Raw genomic sequence first — 22,237 nt, 5'->3', positions numbered from 1 at the left:
AAAGAGGCTGAGAATTAAGTTTTTCACTGCATGCAAACATGATCATCGAAATCCGTTCGATTATAATCGTCAATAGAACCTAGAGAGATTAATTTTTATTAATTTTTATTTTTATTTTTATTACCTAGCTTAATTTTTTATTTTAAAATTTTATTTCAATTCTTCGTTTCTAATACAAGCAAATTAAAGTTGAGAAATTGTGTTTAACACTCTACGAATTTCATTTTGTGTGTTTATCTTGCTTTAGTTCAGTGAATATCAAACTAATCTTTAATTGCGCTTTTACAATTCCTCGTAGGTAAAATCAAGCTACAAAACACAGCTAGAATAAATAGATTACATAAACAAAATTGTATTTGTTTACATAATAATTCAATATTTTGAATTACAAAAAAAAAATTCTTAAGTTTTTCATGTTTGTGAATAATATACATGTGATATATATGTGATATATAGTAATACTATTTAAACATGTTACATATAGTCCATACTTACTTTTATAGTCTATATTCTCTTATTTTTATGTAAAATAACAATAAATAATATAAATAACAAGTAAACGTCTTTTTCAATGTCAATTATTATTATTAATATATATTCTTTATATATGTATATATAAAAAATATATGCGAGGTTACATATTTTATATATTTGGCAATACATTTTTAGGCAAAATTATTTTGCCATGGTACAGATCCTTCATTATTGAAATATGTACAAAACTTTTCTCGCATTTCCATACTTGTCGCAGTATTCATATATGATCCTGCTCGTTATATTTCACGATAGGCAGAACTGCTTTCAAGAACTATTCTCCAAGTACCAGGTATAAAGCCATTATGACCATAATGATCGACCATACTTGTAGTCACATATTCACTGTTTTCGTAACCAATTGTGCAAACACACAATGGCTTGCACAATTTTCTCTGCATTTTCTACTTTAGCAATTATTGGCTTCCTCAGTATTCGCCACTGACTGGCAAGAATACCAAATGTATTTTCAACAATTCGCCTGGTGCGGCTCAGCCGATAGTTGAATACATTTTTCTCTTTGGTCAGTCCGCCCCTTCCTGGATATGGTCGAAGCAAATATTCTTTTAAAGGGAATGCTTCATCTCCAACGAGGCAATATGGCAATATGGGACTATTTTCAGAAACTGCATCTGCATCTGGTACATTCATTTTTTTTTGTTCAAATTTTTTACCAAACTGGCATTCTTTGAAAATGCCACCGTCGCTGCGTCTACCATAGGCTCCAATATCGACAAATGTGAATAGGTAGTTAGCATCACAAACTGCCATTAAAACAATACTGTGGCTGTGTTTGTAGTTATAATATGTAGAGCCAGCATTAGCAGGACACTGAAAAATACATTATTATAATAATTGCGTATAAATGTCTATAAATGAATGATAATACTATTGAAATACATACTTGAATAACAATATGTTTTCCATCGATGGCACCAATGCAATGAGGAAAATTGCATCGATTTTCAAAATCTGCTGCAATATGTAGCCAATCTTCTTTCGTTAAAGAAGATGGAAGGACAACTGGACACAACATATTCCAAATTACTTCGCATGTTTCGGATATAATGTTGCTTATTGTTGTACGTCCTAATAAGTATTGATATGACATCGATACCATTGAGTCGCCAGAAGCCAAATATCTATAAATGTAATGTGAAAGACATAAAGTTATAAGTTTTAAACCATCTATATAATCATCTTGTATTGTCTAGTGTGTCACTTTAATATTTTTGTGTACAAGATTTAAAAAATTTAATAAAACAAACCTTAGAGTTAAACACAAACGTTCTTCAGCACTGACAGGCTCTCTGAGAAATGTCTGCTTATTGAGTTTCGGTGCAACAATTTGTAACAAGTTCTCCAGTTGTGTTGATGACATGCGAAAATAATTCAAGATTCTTTCACTTTCTAACCTTATATACGGTAAAGTAGCTTTATAAAATCCATGCTCATCACGATTTTGAAATAATGGTGCAACCCAAAACTTTTTTAGAATAACGTCTTTTTTGTGTTTGACGTGTCAACAGCATCACAGTAACGGCAAAAACGATATTTTGAGATTCGATTTCACGTTCTAAAATCATTCGATTACAATTTAATATCCAATTATATTTTTTTTCCTGGAAGCCATAATGATTCCAAAAAAGAGAAAGTCGCCTAAAAAGAGTCAAAACCCTACAATACTTTTGGGAATAACGTGTGAATAAATAGATATTTTAATTAATAGATGTTCTCTCGCCCTTCATTCCGAAGAAGACACGAGATACGTAAAATCGACGCACTTACGTATCTGTTCTAGACATGAAATTGCGCATAAAGAAACGCAAATGATTTCTTAAATACATTCCATAGCGAAACGTTTAGCACAGGAAGGTGTTAAAGCAGCGCTCGGAATTAGTTGCACATTTCGGGCCGATTTCCGAGACGACGCCTCCTGTTCCCCCACTACCGCCCGGCCGCTGGCGCTCGAGCCGCCGATAGCTCTGGCTCAGGAGCGTTTTATATTAGAAATAGACTGGATTGTTTAGGCATCTTTTAGGAAATCGTAACATTTTCTTCATTACATAAATAATGTTTATTTTTATTATTACATAATATATATATATTTAATTATTAATGAAAATAAACATTATTTATGTAACAAAGAAAATATTACTATTTTCTGAGAGGTACCTTAACAACCCAGTTTATTTCTTATATAAAACGCTCCTGCGCCAGAGCTATCGGCGGCTCGGCCGCCAGCGGCCGGGCGGTAGTGGGAAAACAGGAGGCGTCGTCTCGGAAATCGGCTCGAAATGTGCAACTAATTCCGAGCGCTGTGTTAAAGTATTAATGATTAGCAGTCGTCGAAAGAATCGAATGTCAAGAATGCTGTAAAAAAACTTCGATCCAAACATGGACCTCAACAATTGTCAAACTCTCGCGATGACAACCGCTCTCCACTTTCAACTTTGTCGCTTCTACCCTTTTTCATGTACAAAAGTTAATGCCGTATAGTTCAGCGACAAAAGTCGTCACGTGATCCTTTTTGTCGCTCAAACGATCGGTTTCAGCGGCTCGTTAAAATCATAGAACTTATAGTAAATGGAAGAGGAATACGGGGTGACGAGCTGTGAGCAAGATCTAAAGGACAGAAGTATCTTTTTGTCCTACTCAATGACTATTCTTCTCTATGCGCATGACCAAGTTCCACCAATCAAAATTTCAGATTTTAGAACAACACCCCAAGTAGCAAGGTGACGTCAGAAGACGACATAATGACGTCTATTTTTAGTCATTTTTGGACTATGACGTCGACGACTAATAATGGACGTTTATAAGACGTCATTTCTTAGACCAGCTAAAGACGTCATTTTGAAAACGTCTTAAGGTCGTCCAAATAAATTTATAATATAATTATTTTTACTTCTTAATGGTGTATAATTATAGATTAATTATAAAATAAAATTCACAAAATTAATTGCAATATATTTTTAAAGGCCATCATGCGCACAATGAAAAATTAAATAAGGAATAAGAAATAAGAAATAAGAAACAAGAAATAAAAGCGAGTTGATCAATCATGATTGATTGACTCGCTTATTTCTTATTTCTTATTCTTTATTTTTCCATTGTGTGATAGCTTTAAGTTGTGAAACATGCACTTAAAAAGAATCTGCGCAGAGGTATGCGCAATGCGCATTACTAGTTCGGCGGGTGTACGTTTGCTGTTACACGACGTGTAGCGTGATTGCGTGATGGTTATATCAGGTTATATGTGCGAGCACATGCAGCTTTTCAAGAATATAATTTACAAGTAAGTAATTTAAATAAATTTTATTGTAAAATTTATACGTGTAAAATAATAACTTAAGCTAATGTGAAACTAATTTAAAATAAAATTAACAAATTATATTTGTATGTTACTAAAGTGAGAAAAATTAGATTAGGTTAGAGGATTTAACAATGCCCAGCAAGAAGCAACTTATTGAATTGGCATCTAATCGACGTAGAAATCATTGAAAATACGTGTAATTCGATGTAATTCGATGTGATTTTGATGATTTTGACGTCGATTAGATGTCTATTCAATGAGTTATTTCTCGCTGTATGCGGTCATATATTTCCTTGCATTATACAGTTTGTGGATTTCTTGTAGGATTTCACGATACTTTTATATAGTACCTATAATTAATACGAGGAGTGACAGCATGTCTTATGTTTTAATCGAATTTGATGATGGGGGTGGTAGTGTTGCAGTTGTAAGAAGCACATGGTTAACTCCTAGAAAACGAGAAGTTTTTTGGCCACCTGTAAAAGACCAAAAAACTTTTAATAAAATTTTAGAAAGCGTAGTACATGCACATACTGCAACATGGAAACTGTACCCAGTACAGAGATGTTTATTTGAAACTGGTAAGTGCATAAAAGTAAAGCTTTACTAATTATTATAGAAATAAAGAAATATCAATAATGTTTTATATTTTTTTAATAAATTTAAAATGAAAAGAAAATTTATATAGTAATATATTTGATTAATTGAATTATTTTAGATGATTTACAAAGAGCTCGGCAGAAATGTAAATTATCAGAGGAGACATCCGATTTACAAACAGATAATCAGGAGGCCGATACTTACCGGAAAAGAAAAAGAGTAGTGCCACGTCGATTTTTATCAAGCGATGAGGATGAAAATGATAATGATGACGTTGATGTTCGCCCTCCAAAATTAAAAAATAAATTTTTAACTACTCAAAAAACTCAAGAAAAAAAAAATTTTAGACAAAGTGAGTTTTTTAGTGTAAATTAATATTATAATTTCAGCAGCATATAATTGCATAATATTAATATTTTATTTTTTGAATTATAAATAATATTGTTCAATGTTATAGCATTTTCTCCTGTAACAAATTTGCCCGATGAAGATTCTTCTAATGCAGATTCTCTTAATGTCGATTCTCCTAATGCATCAGATTCTCCTAATAGAGATTTTTATACACAACAAGCTATACAAGAAACTCTGTCTATTTCAAGACATAACACATGTAATACATCAAGCTTTACTACCGATCATACAGACGGAATTACTGAATATCATACTTGCAAGACTGGTGCACTACACATCACACCTACGAATAGTTCAACAGAGTCAACAGGTATGACATTTTCTGTTTAGTTGGTCTAAAGTTTTCCTTTACATTTAATGTCCTTTACATTTAATAATGCGAATTAGTTATACAATAGATATGCAATATATAAGTTTGAAATATTTGAACATTTACAAAATTTAAACGTACGATTGATATTGACATTCGCAGTTAGAATTGGTCTTGTATTGCATTTTGATGTATGTAAAAAAATTAAAACTAAAGAAAAAAACATAAGATACTTAATAATTTATATATTTTTGACTAAATTTGTATAAATCTCTTTAATGTTGTACGATCCAATAATAGTTATAAATTTTTTCCTAAAACATTGTTTCAGTTTTCCAAGAGAAGGTTATTCGTCTTCTAAGTCATCTTAAAGCGCAAAATTCACAGGTCTTAGCTCTTTTACAGAATAAAGAAGTATTGCCTTCACACAAAGACTTTGCTTTTCAATTTCCCATGAAAAGTTTTGATGATGTTAATCATGTAGAAGACATACTTAAAGAAAAGACACAAATAGATATTCTGGTATGTAGAATTTTTATATTTGTATTCATACTACATATATATAATATTATATATAATATTAAAAGTATATATGTGATGTAATTTTAATTTTATAACGTCAGGATGCTACTCTATCTACAATTGGTGGACGAGATGTCTCTTCAAAAGTATCAAGAATTCTGAAATATCTTTTTATAGATACATTAGCAGCAGAATTTAGCTTCTTTGGAAAACGATTAAATAAACGACCCTTTTCAGATTTATATTTAAGAACTATAATTGTGGGTGAGTATATTTATTGATGTGATGCTTTTATATACATATATATACATATATATACGTATATATACATATATATATTTTGTCAACGTGATATTTTTTTATTTGTAAGTGTTTTTGTAATTATGCATGATTTATTAATTTCTTTTAGAATCCATCAAACGTAGTACACCTGGAGTGACCATCAAGGAGATAGAAGATAGTATTAAAATATGGCTGAAGCATGCTCCTGATAGAGAGAAAAATCAAATGAGACGAGCAAGCAGGAATAATAGGGTAGAATAATACAATGATTTTTTTGTGATAAAAGGGAGAAAAAATTAATTAAAAATGGCTGGAAAAATTGAGTACAAAAAGAAAAATATTGTAAGTACTCGTCAATTATATCGACGAATTGCTGTAGATACACAAGATACTTTGAAAGAAATGCAACAGCAGAAACAGGTTAGTCAAAAGACACAGGTAAATTCTAAAAAGAAATATAAACATGGCATTAATAATACTGATACTACTAATTATTTAAATGATGATAATGCAATAAATATTTCTGCTGTTAATTTTAATCACAATTTAACAAATGATCAAACTAATGTTAGTGAAGCTTATGACTGTGTGAGTCGAGATTTTAATAATGAAAACACACTCTTTAATAATTTAGTACACAAGTCTTTAATTGAAGCCACGCCTTTGTATTTATGTCAAGATAATGTCGAGGAAAATTTATTATTTCAATTAAGGTATTGGGCTGTGCAATATAACATTACTCACGCTGCCCTTAATGACCTTTTGAAAATTCTAGTCCCTTTTCATTCAAAATTGCCATTACATAGCCGTACTCTATTAAAGACAACTTTATCTATGCCTAGTCGACAGTTAGAGAAAGGAGAATTATGTTATATAGGTTTATTACAGCCATTGAAACAATTTGTTTCTCGATGTACATCACAGTTACAAAATAATGAAATAGACGTTAGTTTTAATATAGATGGACTTCCCCTTTTTAAAAGTGCAAATACTCAATTATGGCCTATTTTAGGCTTGATAAAAAATTGTCCTGAAGAAAATCCTTTTGTCATTACTTTGTACTGTGGTGATTCTAAACCTTCGCCACTTGATATTTTCTTAGAAGATTTTGTAAATGAATTGTTTCAGTTGCTACATGAAGGATTTTTATTTGAAAATAAATTATATACTGTGAAAGTTCATAGCTTCATTTGCGATGCTCCAGCTAGAGCTTATATAAAACGTACAAAGTCACATGGCGGTTATTCATCTTGTGATAAATGTATAGAAACTGGGGAGTATGTTCAAAATAGAGTTATCTATAAAAGTGTTTTAGCTCCAAGAAGAACAGATTTAGATTTTCAGTTATTTACTGATGAAGATCACCATACAGGTGTTTCTCCTCTTACAAAACTTCCAATTGGTTTAGTCACAAAGTTTCCAATTGATTACATGCACGCCGTATGTTTAGGTGTTATGAAAAAACTTTTAAATACTTGGATGTCTGGTAATTTAAAGATACGCTTGCCTGGTCGATTAGTAAATCTTATATCTGAAAGATTAATTTCTTATAGAAAATTTATACCTGTTGAGTTTAATAGAAAATCTCGTAGTTTGACTGAGCTTGCACGTTGGAAAGCTACAGAATTGAGAATGTTCCTGATTTATTTAGGTCCTTTAGCATTGAAAGACATTCTCCCTATTGCATTGTACGAAAATTTTCTTTTATTTCATTGTGGCATTTTTTTATTGTGCTCTGAGAAACACATTACTAAGTTAGGCACTCAGTTAGCTAATGAGCTTTTAGTTATGTTTATAAAACACTGTGAAAACATTTATGGCCCTCAATTTCTCATTTATAACGTTCATATATTGTGTCATTTAAGTAATGATGTTGAAAAATTTGGACCGTTGGATAATTATTCAGCGTTCCCTTTTGAAAACTATTTGAATAGTCTCAAACATTTAGTTAGACCTCCCAATAAACCTTTACAACAGATTTTTAGACGTTTAAAAGAAATTGATATTTCCAATCAAAACATGCACCATGAAAATCATAATATTCCTTTGCCTTTTAATGAATATAATTCAGGGCCATTCCCTGTTAATGATATTTTTAAATATAAAATGTTTAAGAAATTAAAATATAAAAATTTAATCTTTTATGTTTGGCAATGTCGTAATGCAGATTGCTATTGTTATATAAAAGGGGAAAAAATAATACAAATTCATAACATTTTAGTTAGATCCGATGATACACTTTTTTTTTATGGAAAACAGTTTTTGTCTTATTATCCATATTATGTATATCCCTATAATTCAAAGCTTACAGATATATTTTGTGTAAAACATTTGTCTAATGAATTTGTGATGGTTCAGCTTAAGGACGTCATAGCAAAATGTATAGTTCTTCCTGCTGAAAATAATTTTTGGGTATCATTTCCTTTAATCCATCAAGTTCATTAAACATTGCACAATATTTATTGCATTATTATCATTTCTTTTCTGACTTATTATTTAGTGACTATTTATTAATTAAAAAATATTACTCACACAAATTCAGTTTGGCGTGTATGTAATCAAATTTAAGTTTGCGTTGATTAAATATATAATTAATCTATAATTACATAAATTGATTATAGACTTAAATTTTAAGTCAATAGTTTCTAAAAAAACATTTTATTTTATGAGAATAAAATTATTTTGAAAGAATGTACTTTAATTATAATGTAAATCAAAATATATATATATATATATTTTGATTTATATATATATATATATATACATAAAATGTAGGTCAAATTTTTTGTAAACATTTAATTTTTTTTAGTATCTCGCATACCTACTAAAACAATTTTTATTTTCTCACGTTTTTATAATTATATTATAATTTATGTTTGTTTTATATAAATATTCTAAGATGAGAATAATCTAAATATTGTTTTGTTAGAACAATTATTAAATTATTTATTGAAATGTTATTATTTTAAGAAAGAAAGAATCTTTTTTGTATAAATCTTATATTAAAATAAACTCTGTAAAAAAACCTAAATGCTGTATTATTAACAAAAATATAAACCCTTTACAACAAATTAAAAATTATCAAGAAAGTAATTTAAGGCTATGCATTTGCTTTGAATGCTTACATGCTTTAAGCATTTCTTCTTATCTTTTTAAATAAAAAAGAAGAAGAAACAGCATTTAAAGCATGCGAGTGTTTAAAACGAAGTCTTAGATTACTTTCTTGATAATTGTTTAATGTCAAAGTTTCGTTAATTAAGTATTATACAATTGGTCATATATTGGTCCTATTTTCGCCGTCCATAAGACGTCAAAAAATGACGTCTTGTGGATGTGACATATCGACGTCATTTTCGAGTCTCATGAGACCTAACTTAGGACGTCTAATTGGTCATTTTGCGACCAAAATTTACCGTCATTATGACGTCATTTTGCTACTTGGGACATGATCGTAATATTTTCATCAATTTTCACAGTTTTTTGTGATTTGTTGTTTTCTGTGTACGAGATCGTTAATTTTAAATGTAAAATGGTTCGATATTGTGTTTTATGTGGTAATCGTGACAAAACAGTATAGCCGAGAGCACAAGCTTTTACATAAAGCATAACGCATAAGCATAAGGAAATTGATTGGTCTATATATAAGCATAAGCAAATGCATAAGGAAATGGACCAATCAATTTCCTTATGCTTATGCGTTATGCTTTATGCAAAAGTCTGTGCTCCGGCCATATCTTATCACAAGTAAGTAAATGTATTTCACAGCTTCTAATATTAATAATAACAGCTTCTAATAAATACATGTGTTTTATGCTTGCATGATATTTTAGGTTAAATAAAATTACATTCCAATTTTTGCAGATTTCCAAATAATGTGCAAATAAGACCAGAATGGCTAAAATTTTGTAATTTTGATGAAGTTGTTCTCAAAACTTCCACTTTTTTATGCTCAAATCACTTCACAGAAAAAGATTATCTTCTCACAACAAAAAATAAAGTTTTAAAAAATAGAAGCATACCATCTATTTACTATATCAAAAGTAGAAAAAGATATGTACATGAAAAGACAAACTGTATTATGTAAAACAAATTATTTGATTTAGTTATATATATAAAACATAATTTTAGGAGCCATAATGATAAAGATTGCAAACATGAGGAAATTGATATAAAACGGAACAAAATGGTAAATATCTGTGAAGAGGAAGCATATACTTCAATTCAACATATAGCTGATGAAAATTTGAATGAACTAATTCCAGATGAAGAAGAAATTCATCACAGTGAGTTTTTTAAATGTGTCATGATTTATGAAGTATCACTTTAACATTTCATATTCACAAGTAAAATCTTAAATCTGCATTGGACTATGCATCTTGTTGCAGCAATTCGCAAGTGATTTAGTAAATTACTAAAAATGAACCATACAACACATAAGGTCTGTTTTTTATAGCTAAACTGGCTGCACTAGTTCAGAGTTTATCTTTCTCCTTCCAATGTGGAAGGAAAAAGATAAACTCTGAACTAGTACAGCCAGTTCAGCTATAAAGAACAGACCTATAGTGTATACTAGTAATTTATTAGATCGCTTGTGAATTGCTGCAACAAGTTGCATAATCTGATGCAAGCTTTAATTATTCATTACATGAGAAAATAGTTTCACTAATTATTATTATTTATCAGGTACCATTGATGTAGTTTCATTGATAAATGTAACTCCTCCAAACTCTCCACGTTATAATGAACCACGTTATATTGGTGATATTAAGACACCACATTTAGCTACACCACGAAGAGCTAAGAGAGCTTTTAATTTAGCAAAGCTGGTAGTAAAGAAACAAAGAAGACAAATTTTAACATTACAACAAACTACTGGTAGATTGAAAAAGCGTCTTAAAACTATAAAAGACTTAATAGATCACCTCAAGAAGAAGAATTTCATATCAGATAATGCTGTCGATTGCTTAATGGTACATTTTGGACAGTATTCATAATCCGTTCTTATATTTAAGATTGTTTTAAATATGATCTTAAAATGCTATGAATCGATTAAAAAGTCATATTAGTATCTTAAGACAGTATTTAAGATAATCTAAGAATAAAAATGGACTATGAATACAACCTTTGAAAAAATTGTATATAGTAATAAGATTAATTTTCAGTGCACAAGCGTAATAAAATAATGTAATCACGTATACACGTTGATTTTTTTCAGACACAATTACCTGACCCAATGCGAGAAATCTTTAAACGCAAGCAAACTAAGAAAAAAAAATATTTACCTGAATTAAGAGCATTTACTCTTACGTTAAACTTTTATTCTTCAAAAGCTTACAATTACGTACGAAAGAGTTTCTGTAATCTTTTACCTGAACCCTCTACAATTCGAAAATGGTATTCAGTATTGAATGGACGCCCTGGATTTACTGCAGAAGCATTTGAAGCTCTAAAGTGTCAAGTTGAAAAAAGTGATAATCCGATTATTTGTAATATCGTAATAGACGAAATAGCGATTCGACAACAAGTAACTTATGACGGACAAAGATACTATGGACTTATTGATTTCGGAGTTGATCATAATGACGCTTTTCATGTAGATCATTCACTTAAAGCAACAAACGCCCTAGTTTTCATGCTTGTCGCGATCAACGGCCACTGGAAAATTCCTGTAGGATATTTCTTACTGAACTCGTTAAATGGAGCTGAGAGAGCCAGTTTATTAGAAAAATGCCTGGAGTTGATAGAAATGACAGGAGTAGAAGTGCATTTCGTAACTTTTGATGGAGCTAGCGTTAACATAAATATGTGCAAATATTTAGGTGCAAATTTTGAATTAGGAACTGCTTTTAAGCCATATTTTATCAATCCTGTAACGAAAAAAAAAAATCTTTTGTTTTTTTGATCCATGTTATATGTTAAAATTAGTTCGAAATACTTTGGGTGATCAAAAAATTATGAAAAGTAAAAATGCAGATATCCATTGGCAGGATATTGTGCTCCTGCAAAAGCTGGAGGAAGAAGAAGGGTTGCGTGCTGGTACAAAATTAACAAAAAAACACATTTTCTATCAAAACAATAGAATGAATGTTAAGCTAGCTGCTCAAACACTGAGTGAAAGTGTTTGTTTTGCCCTCAAATATGTGCACACAAGTAATTATAAGCAATTCCATTCTCCAGAAAAAACGGCTGAATTTTGCTCGGTGTTTAATAACGCTTTTGATATCTTGAACGTGCGTAGTCAGTTTTCAAGAGGAACGAGTTATAAAGTACCTTTAACGAATAAAAACTATGACGAGTTAAAAGCTCATGTTGATAAAATTATAGAATATATAAGCGATTTAAAAAATGTACAAAATCAATCTATTCTAAGAAGTAGTAGAAAAACTGGCTTTCTAGGATTTATTATCTGTTTAAAAAATATATTTCAATTGTGGAATGTTTTAAAACAATTAAAATTAAATTATTTATTAACATTTAAACTTAATCAAGATCATTTGGAAACATTTTTTAGCGCTCTGAGAAGTCGGGGAGGGTTCAATAACAATCCTAACGCTCAACAGTTTGAAGCAGCATACAAAAGGTTGATGGTCAGGCATGAAATTAGTGCGTCGGAAAAAGGAAATTGCCTAATTAACGATATTCATATATTGTACGCACCTTCAACAACAAAAAAATACTCTGAAGTTCAGAGTCTGAACCAATATACACCGAATCATATGATTCTGAAACAATTTTTGCTATCGACATGTTTGACCATGATTATTTAGCTTCGTTATGGTCTCTTAGTTCGTACGTAGAAGATGTTGTAAAATATATCAGTGGATTCGTAGTAAAAAAAATGACCCGTGATAAAAAAATATGTGAGACATGTGCCTCTTTTTTAACATCTACAAATAATACCTCAAATTTAATTACATTTAAAAATAGAGGAAAATTGACAATTCCCTCGGAAGATGTAATAAAAATTACAAGCGCGTGCGAAAAAATTATAAGACAGAATAACCATATTATTTTTATTAAAAAAAATATTAAAGATTTTTTAGCGTTAAAAGTCTTTAATGCTGTGATTGATTATAGTTTTACGCACGATGCTATGTTTGAACATATAAGAAATCAAGATATTTTTGATAATCATAAGATACAGTTGATAAAATGTATCATTGAAATATATGTTAAAATACGTCTATATCACGAAGCAAAATTCTCAAGTGATGCTGAAAAAAAACAATACATACGCCACAAGTATTCGAAAATAATACATTTTTATCATCAATAAATTATCTATTATAAGTACTTTTTTATAAGTTTCTTGATAATTCCATTATATATATACATATATCATATATTTCTTTCAACATTATATCTCATATTGTATTTATTTTTATGTATTCTTTGTGTCGTTATCTATTTTTGTTCTTATATCTTATTAAATGGTTTTTCCTTTTTAATATGATAGTTTGCAATTATTTCATATTTTTTAAAGCAGAGGTTACAGAGAACTCGACAATTAAAATACCGCGTCTCGCTTGGCACATGCGCAGAGAGAAGAAAAGTCACTGAGCAGGACAGAAATACATCTTCTGTCTCTTAGATGTTGCTCACACTTTCCACCCATTGTTTAGATACGCTATTCCTCTTCCATTTACTATAAGTTCTATGGTTAAAATGCATCTTGAAAGTCGTGAAGCGACTGCCCCGGCGGCACGCATACCGGATGCACGATGCTAGCGCTTACGCATGCGCCATCTAATAGCGTTTTTGATTATACGGGGTTTGAACGATCCAGGATTGGTTAATCGTAATTCCCTAGAAACACATGTTCGAGCCACAGATGTCTATACTAGTACTAGATCGCTAACTTTAGGCTTTGACGTATGGAAAAACTGAGGCTGGCAGGATTTCCGGTTTCGGCCATGACACCCTACAACAAAATGGCCGCTCAACAACTGCTCAACAACTGCTTAACAACTGTTCAATAACTGCTCAACAACTGCTCGGCATCTTTCAAGAATTTTTACAATATTATCAATTTGTATCACCACGCCGGGTATCACATGTGCATACGCACGTACAGATATACACATACACACGCATTGTCGCCATTTTGTTGTAGGGTGTCATGGCCGAAACCGGAAATCCTGCCGGCCTCAGCTCTTTTGACAAAGTTAGCGATCTAGTACTAGTATAGACATCTGTAGCGTGTGTATGTGTATATTTGTACGTGCGTATGCACATATGATACCCGGCGTGGTGATACAAATTGATAATATTGGGCGGTATTCATAGTCCGTTCTTATATTCAAAATTGTCTTAAGCACGGATTTATATTCGCTCTCTTCGTCACACATAGATTGTGTCTGACGAAGAGAGCGAATATAAGTTCGTGCTTAAGACGATCTTGAATATAAGAACGGACTATGAATACCGGCCATTGTAAAAATTCTTGAAAGATGCCGAACAGTTGTTGAGCAGTTGTTGAGCAGTTGTTGAGCGGCCATTTTGTTGTAGGGTGTCATGGCCGAAACTGGAAATCCTGCCAGCCTCAGTTTTTCCATAAGTCAAAGCCTAAAGTTAGCGATCTAGTACTAGTATAGACATCTGTGGTTCGAGCTAAAATAGGTTCTGATCTAAATTGGGTTCTAGTTACATACATCATATAGCGTAATTCTAAAAAATGTCGCATCAAAAGCAACTTGTGGCTCTTATGGAATTTTTATTTTTATCTGATAGTGATGATGATGTTGAATTAGAAATAAAAGCAAGAACAATATATAAAATAAAACAAAAGCGACGTATGCATCGTGTACAAAACTTTACTAAAATAGTTGATAAATATGATGATAATAAAGTTAGTAGATACATAATCTATACAACACATTTTTAACATAAAAAAAGTATAATATAACAATTAATAATTATGATATATTTTTTTACAGTTTAAAAATCATTTTCGTGTTTCACGTGAAACTTGTAATTTACTCATTAATATGTTCAAAAGAAGTGAATATTATCCATCAGGAAGAAGAGGCATAAAGACAAAAGCAGCTAAAGAACATATTTTATGTTTCTTATGGTATGCAAATATATGTATATTAATGTTTGTAGTATTAAGAATAATAATAAAATATGTAAATGAAATGATGTAATTTATAAAATTATATTATATTAAAAAAATATTATTCATAAAATTATATTATATGAAAATAGTATCAAAATATTTGTTGTTAATCTTAATTTTAGTCTTAATTTGTTTTTAATCTTAATTTTAGATTTGCAAGCAATAAATGTGTTATACGCGATGTTGCAAATTTATTCAATGCTAGTTTTTCTACTACTATGCTTATGATTAATAGAGTCATAGAATTTTTATATAATTTAGCTCCATCATTAATTCAGTTTCCTCAGACTGCTGAAGAAAGAGAGAGACATGCGGAAAAATTTAAGGAGGTAAATTATATATTATTTAAAATTATTTTATTTACATATCAATTTACATATATATATATTGTTGCGTCCGCAGACCGGTATTTCACGCACAACAACGAAACTCACGAAATTAAGCAACACAACACAACACTTCAAATAAACAGAGAACACTTTAATAAGAACAGTAACTCAACAGTAACTCTTAGGCTGACGGCACACAGGACGCGTTGATGCGTTACGCGTGACGGAAGACGATGCGATAGCCAATGAAACTCTTGCTTGCCCGGAAATAATAAATACATAACTTCCGTCTCGCGTAAAATGTTGAACTCAATCCAACTTTTGTCGCGTGGTACAGAAACGGAAGTTGGAAGACACGTAATTCTAGTAAATTTTCAGAACTTGCGCGAGACATTACCGTGTCTCTTGAAGTATATAATTTTATCATTTTGTTTTTATTATTATTTTCCAAAGAAGACATTTGTGCAGTGTACTGTGATCAAATAAGAAAAGATTTATTATAGATTGCTATATAAAATGGATGTAAACGAAATAGTAAGAAAAATAAAATAGTATTTTTAGGTTATTTTATACTCATAAAACATAAACATGTTGTTAATAATTATTGTAGATTCATGTAACAAATAAAACCTGTGTGACAATTTATTTATTATGTACATATAATACTAAACATAATTATTAAAATATTCTAATATGTATTAATAATATTAATATTTTTTCCAATACAATTTTTATTTTTATTATATTATTTAATTTAATTTATGTTTGTAGTGGTGCAATGATTGTAATACCAAAGTGTACAGTGGAGAAGAACATGAATGTTATATAGATAATAACAATAAAGATGATTACATAGAAAGGTTAATCGCAGAAGTCTTTGTAAGAGAGAGTTTGTGGAACTCTACATTGCCTTACAAGCTTAGAGGTCCAGCAAATATGAAAACATTATGGTCTGAAATTGATGCTTGTTTAGGTAAAATTATTATCTATAATTATTATGTGTATCTATCGAAAGTCTACATATCGAAAAATTATTTTTTAATAAATCTAATTTTATAACAAACTGTATGTAGAGACACCTACTGGAAGCAGCCAAATGAAATGGAAAAGTTTAAGAGATCGTTTTGTTAAAGAACATTATTTACAATCAGCTTATATACCAAGTGGCAGTGGAGCTGTGAAAAGAAAAAGCAGTTGGCCATTATATGATACTTTACGTTTTCTGATTCCTACAGTAAATTATAGAAGGTACATATAATTTTTTAATTTATGAGAATGCAATATACACACACACATATATAATAAATATAGGAATATATAATAGATATAGAATTGTTATCTTTTGTATGTGTATGTATATAATTGATATTTCCATACAATTTTTATATTAAAATAATATAAGTCAGTCTCTCTCTTTTTTTCTCTCTCTCTCTCTCAATTAATTTAAAAATTTATTTCAGAACTAAAAGTAATCTTGAAAACATACACCCAGATATACAATTATCACTTCCAAATAAATCTGGTTTTACTACTAATTCTGGTCTTACTAACACAAGAGAAAAAATAAATGTCGCACAACAAACACAATCAAAAACACAGCAAATTAGTTTATTAAAGCCACAATCAACTCAGTCGCAGCAAAATTGTTGTAATTAACATTCATTTATCATTTCTTTACTTTTTTTATTTTATATTTTGCTTTTTCTATATTTTCTTATTCATATTTTTTTTGCAGCTTTTTCTTCTACTACATCAGATTCTGCCTCAAATTCTGATCTGGGCTTGACAATACCAAAAGGTATGTAGACATCTTTAATTATATGTTCGTTTTTCTTATGTGTTTTAAAATACTTTTCTACATAATATGGTATATGTATGTGTTATAGTTAATGAGGAGTTTACACACGTAGCATCAAAACGATCACATCCTTTGCCTCTTCCTCTAAAATGTAAAAGTTAGTATATAAAAAGTAAAGTTTGTCTATTATATTATATTAAACAAGAAATTTTAAATTGATTTTTTGTCTTTAGAGAAATCAAAAACCACCGAAAATATGGATACTCGTTTGGAAGAAGTTATTTTAAAAGAATTACAACAAACGAATGAACACGTGAAGCTCGATAAAATAGAAAGTTTCGTAAAATATATTGAAGCGTGTCTTCGAAGTATGACTGCGGATATTTCAAAACGCGTAATGAAAAAAATTGCAACATTACTTTTTGAAGAAGACATATAACAAGTTTGATTTTTTTAATGACAAATTTATGAGACAAGATATTTAATATATTACTTTTGCTTTTGTTAAAAAAATTTTTAATCTTATAATTTTTAATTTTATTTTTGTAAAATATCTTGAAACGTCTTTGAAATATGATATCAAAACATAATTCATAATTAAAACATAAGAAAATTTTAGTATTATTTCTTAAAAATACATAAAAACGTTTAATTTTAAGTTTATAAAAAAAATTTTTAATATTTTAATTTCGATAAGAAAGTTTTTAATACAAAATTTTAGTAATGTTATTTTGGGAAAAATAAATATAAACATAATTTTATAATTATATGTTTAATTTTAATAAACTTTTATAGATTTACAATAGGTTTATAATATTAATATTGTGATGTGTTTAATTATATTATACTATGTAGTAAAATAATTTAAATGCAATAAAATGTTTTGTAATAAAATGTTATATCTCTGCATATCTTATCTATCATATATATAAAATATTTACATATATCTTATGTTATGCATTCTTCTTGCCAAGAAACTTGGCCTTCATTTGTGAAATAATCCGCAAAGGTATTTCTAATTTGTCCAGCATGCCTCGTATAATTGTTGCTACCACAATTTGTAACGTTTTGTAAATTACATATATTTACATTTCTTCTCCATTCTCCTTCAATTATTTGTCCGTTTATAGATATCCTATCAGCGTAATTTTCACCACAATACTGTGACGTATTCATCAAGAAATTGTGCAAACAAACAGTAGCTTTAATTATGGTATCAACTGTTTCAAGACTGGTATTTATAGCTTTATAATAAATACGCCATCGACTTGCTAGTATACCAAATGCATTTTCAACAACATGTCGAGCTCTGCTTAAGCTATAGTTAAATATTTTTTGTAACTTGGTTAAATTTTTTGATGGATACGGTCGCATAGTAAATTGAGTTAATTGAAAGGCTTCATCAGCTACGATTACATATGGAACTGTGTGCTTTACACTAATGGCAGATGAATCAGGTAAATCTAATGTGTTGTAAAATCGCTGCCCCATTGCAGAATGTTTGAAAATTCCTCCATCGCTATGTCTACCTTGTGCACCGATGTCAACAATTAAAAATTTGTAGGTAGCAGATACAAGTGCCATTAAAACAATACTATGAAAGTTCTTATAATTATAGTACTGACTTCCTGCTTTCGATGGGCACTAAAATAACAATTTAATCTAAAGAGTTTGTTACAAATATTGTATAATTATTAAATTTAAAAAACTTACTATTATTGCAACATGCTTTCCATCTAAAGCACCAATACAATTTGGAAAATCCCATATTTCTTGAAATTCTTGGGCTATTTCTCGCCATCCATTCTGTGTCGGATTAAATAATACTTCTTTGTAGAGATTATTCCATATAGCCTCACAAGTCTCTTTTATTATTTGTGATGTTGTACTTCTACCAGTTCGATAGCTTAATGCAATTGTATGAAGCCCATCTCCACTTGCTAAATAACTGAAACATATATCATATTTTTTATTTAATGTTTATTTTGTAAATGTTTCAATGATATTTATTGTCTAATTAAAAAATATCTAAATTGAATGTGTATACATACCGTATTGTCATTGCTAATCTAGCTGCTGCTGGAATTGGAATTCTCCAGTTTGTTTCCATTTTTGTTATGCTTGGTCCTACTTTTGCTAGTAAAGTGTCAAACATGGTTGATGTCATTCTCATATAACTAAAAAATGTCTCATCTCCTTGTAGTCTCATTTCATATATCAAATTATTCTAATCTCCTTGCTGCTGTTTTAATCTGAGAATAGGATGTACCCAATACTTCCTTTGAGATATATTTAAATTTCTCTTTTCTCTCTTTTTTTTCTTTTTTATATATAATAAGAAAAGCAATAATTTTCTGCGTTTTAATTTATCCATTTCAGCTATATAATTGAGTAGTAAATTATTATTACCTCTAATTGTAACGCACAAAAAATCAAGATAAAATATTAATTAATATGCTTATATAATACTTGCTTTACTTTAAAAGATATTTTTTTTAAGATTAACAATTATTTAATTTTAGGTTAGAACGTTAGGTTAAAACGGACGAGCTCGTATAGTTTGCGCATGTTACTAGATCTTAACGCGTTCTGTGTGGACACTAGAAAAATTAACGCGTTGCAAGAAGCGACGCGTAACGCATCAACGCGTCCTGTGTGCCGGCAGCCTTACAATAAGAAACCGGAAATATGATTTAAAGACCGGAGCTGTCGTATACGTCCGCCCGAGCAGACAGCTATCTCAGATCTGACATATGACAGTTTGTTTATAACTGTCATAGAGACCCTTTAAACCAGTGCTCGGAATTAGTCTGAACATTTCAGCCGATTTCCGTGGTATACGCCTCCTTTCCTCTCCTTACCGCGCGCGCCGCAGCCGCTAGGGCCAGCGCCGCCGAGCGTTAGGAGCGACACTATCTGATTATGAGTGGGTTCTTTTCCCTATTTATTAAAATTTTAAAAAATGTATTAAAATTTATTAAAAATAAATTTTTTATTTTTAAATTTATTAAGTGGAAATATTTCAATAGATTTCCACGTCACCCATGAGATACTAATGCTGACGCGTTTTTTTTTAATGGTTTCCCCCGTAGACCTATTCCACTAAAGATAAAAATAAGTTCTTAATTTAAAAAAAAATATATATGTAAAAGAGATTTTCTTAATTAGATTTTCTTAGCCTTTTATGAGAATGAACAATTGATGCAATAATGTAGATAAAAACCACTTTTTGAAAAACGTGTCAGTATTAGTACCTCATGGGTGACGTAGAAATCTATTGAAATATTTCCACTTAATAAATTTAAAAAAAAATTTATTTTTAATAAATTTTAATAAATTTTTTTAAATTTTAATAAATAGGGAGAAGAACCTACTCATAGAACCTAATCAGATAGTGCCGCTCCTAACGCTCGGCGGCGCTGGCCCTAGCGGCTGCGGCGCGCGCGGTAAGGAGAGGAAAGGAGGCGTATACCACGGAAATCGGCTGAAATGTTCAGACTAATTCCGAGCACTGCTTTAAACTGTTAATTAATATTCGTTGTCTTGACAACGAATATAAGAAAGATTATTAATAAATGCCATATGGCTTCAACTCTCTAATGACCGATCGATATTATCGATCGGTCCGTCAGCTGTAACACACACACAGCATCAGCGGCGAAATAGTACGGGCACAACACTGCCCCTCTTCTTCAAGATTGTCGTCCCGACAATCATTCTTGAATTTTTTCTTTAGGACTGAGATGTTCCTTTGTTCTTCTCTGAGCTGCTGCAACAGATTTTCCGAACGAATATCTCCAATCCTCAAGCTGTCGATTCCAGGGAATGTTTCCTTGCTCTACCTCGCACTTCATGCAAGTTACCGGGCTTGACTTCCCATCGACTTCCCCGGGCTTGACTTCTTAATTTTCAGACAAAGGGGGGGGGGATAACTTCCGTGGACCCAACGTCCCTGAGGACTCCCTAAGTCTTTGCCTCGGCATTTGCCCTCCGTCCCACGGGAAAACCACGGTCAAAAACCGTGGGCGAGGCAATCTTCATTGAGAACAAAGTTCACCGCCATGCTTTTCTGTGTTATTAATCCCTTCCTTCAAGGATGTTCTATGTTCACTGTAACTGAACACAAAATAAAACGAGTATCTCGAAAATAGAAAGAAAATTGTTAACTTTAGACTCAAAATTATAAAAATTTATTTATTCTAAAATTTGTCTTTCATATATATAACAGGGAGCTAATCTATCTAAATGTACCACTTTATTTTTATGTTTATTAGACTTTCTTATACAATAAACTACATCGTTTAATCTCCTTACGACTTCAAAAGGGCCTTCCCATTTACTTTGCAATTTAGGAGACCTTCCTAGAAATCTACGAGGATTGTATAACCAAACCTTTTGTCCTGAATTAAACAAAATCTGACGAGCATTGCGATCATAAAGAGCTTTAATCTTAATAGACCTTAAATTCAAATGCTGCCTAACTTCTTCATGAATAAAATTTAATTTTTTTTTACTCGAGAAACGTAATTATCTCTGGAATAAACAGATTCTTGAGAAGGGCTACCGCGAAGAAGATCTAATGGAAGCTTTAAATCCCTGCCGAAACACATCTCTGCTGGAGAAATTCTAACAGACTCATGTCTCGCCGATCTAAGGGCTAACAAACACATTCCTAACCATTGATCCCAATCACGTTGATTTGTGGAAACAAATTTGGCTAAATAATTTGTTATCGTCTGGTGTTGGCGTTCTACCAAACCATTTGACTGTGGATGGAACGGAGTAGTTCTTGTCTTTTTAATTCCTAATAATTGGGATAATTCAAAGAAAAGTCGCGAATCAAAATTCCTTCCCTGATCAGTATGAAGTTCCGAAGGCACACCGAACCTAGAAATAAATTGATTTACAAAAACTTCAGCGATGGTTTTAGTTCTAAAATTCTTTAAAGGAAAAGCTTCTACCCATTTAGTAAAACAGTCAATAATAACCAACAAATATTTATTGCCTAGAGAAGAAG

General features: G+C 30.6%; 4 protein-coding genes across 6 annotated transcripts; 2 read left to right on the top strand and 2 right to left on the bottom strand.

Annotated features, from left to right (window-relative positions):
- On the bottom strand, positions 1-2,575 carry LOC105671366 (uncharacterized). The gene is made up of 3 exons (XM_012365885.2): positions 1,803-2,575; positions 1,439-1,676; positions 1-1,365 (listed from the first exon to the last, which is right to left on the bottom strand). The coding sequence occupies exons 1-3, from the start codon at positions 1,913-1,915 to the stop codon at positions 877-879; spliced, it is 840 nt and encodes a 279-aa protein (XP_012221308.1). The 5' UTR covers positions 1,916-2,575; the 3' UTR covers positions 1-876.
- Positions 2,576-2,830: 255 nt separating this feature from the next.
- On the top strand, positions 2,831-11,170 carry LOC137000948 (uncharacterized). 3 transcript variants are annotated; one of them, XM_067358534.1, is made up of 9 exons: positions 2,831-3,832; positions 4,268-4,431; positions 4,569-4,802; positions 4,908-5,171; positions 5,503-5,693; positions 5,795-5,957; positions 6,103-9,719; positions 9,837-10,258; positions 10,659-11,170. In XM_067358534.1, the coding sequence occupies exons 1-7, from the start codon at positions 3,774-3,776 to the stop codon at positions 6,234-6,236; spliced, it is 1,209 nt and encodes a 402-aa protein (XP_067214635.1). In that variant the 5' UTR covers positions 2,831-3,773; the 3' UTR covers positions 6,237-9,719; positions 9,837-10,258; positions 10,659-11,170. The 3 variants fall into 3 exon arrangements, with proteins under 3 accessions (XP_067214635.1, XP_067214634.1, XP_067214633.1); XM_067358533.1 differs by having other exon boundaries at positions 2,840-3,832; positions 4,175-4,431; XM_067358532.1 differs by having other exon boundaries at positions 2,841-4,431.
- A 4,449-nt stretch (positions 11,171-15,619) lies between these two features.
- Positions 15,620-17,834, top strand: LOC105679275 (uncharacterized). Its single transcript, XM_067359074.1, has 7 exons — positions 15,620-15,956; positions 16,194-16,395; positions 16,496-16,670; positions 16,883-17,070; positions 17,158-17,220; positions 17,309-17,377; positions 17,454-17,834. Exons 1-7 carry the CDS (start codon positions 15,939-15,941, stop codon positions 17,657-17,659), a joined length of 921 nt encoding a protein of 306 aa, XP_067215175.1. The 5' UTR covers positions 15,620-15,938; the 3' UTR covers positions 17,660-17,834.
- Positions 17,835-17,976: 142 nt separating this feature from the next.
- On the bottom strand, positions 17,977-21,920 carry LOC137001074 (uncharacterized). The gene is made up of 3 exons (XM_067359073.1): positions 19,272-21,920; positions 18,934-19,168; positions 17,977-18,864 (listed from the first exon to the last, which is right to left on the bottom strand). The coding sequence occupies exons 1-3, from the start codon at positions 19,427-19,429 to the stop codon at positions 18,169-18,171; spliced, it is 1,089 nt and encodes a 362-aa protein (XP_067215174.1). The 5' UTR covers positions 19,430-21,920; the 3' UTR covers positions 17,977-18,168.
- Positions 21,921-22,237: the final 317 nt, after the last annotated feature.

Source organism: Linepithema humile, chromosome 7 (genome assembly GCF_040581485.1).
Source record: "Linepithema humile isolate Giens D197 chromosome 7, Lhum_UNIL_v1.0, whole genome shotgun sequence".
Classification (NCBI taxonomy): domain Eukaryota; kingdom Metazoa; phylum Arthropoda; class Insecta; order Hymenoptera; family Formicidae; genus Linepithema; species Linepithema humile.
This window is presented reverse-complemented; position numbering and strand designations above follow the sequence as displayed.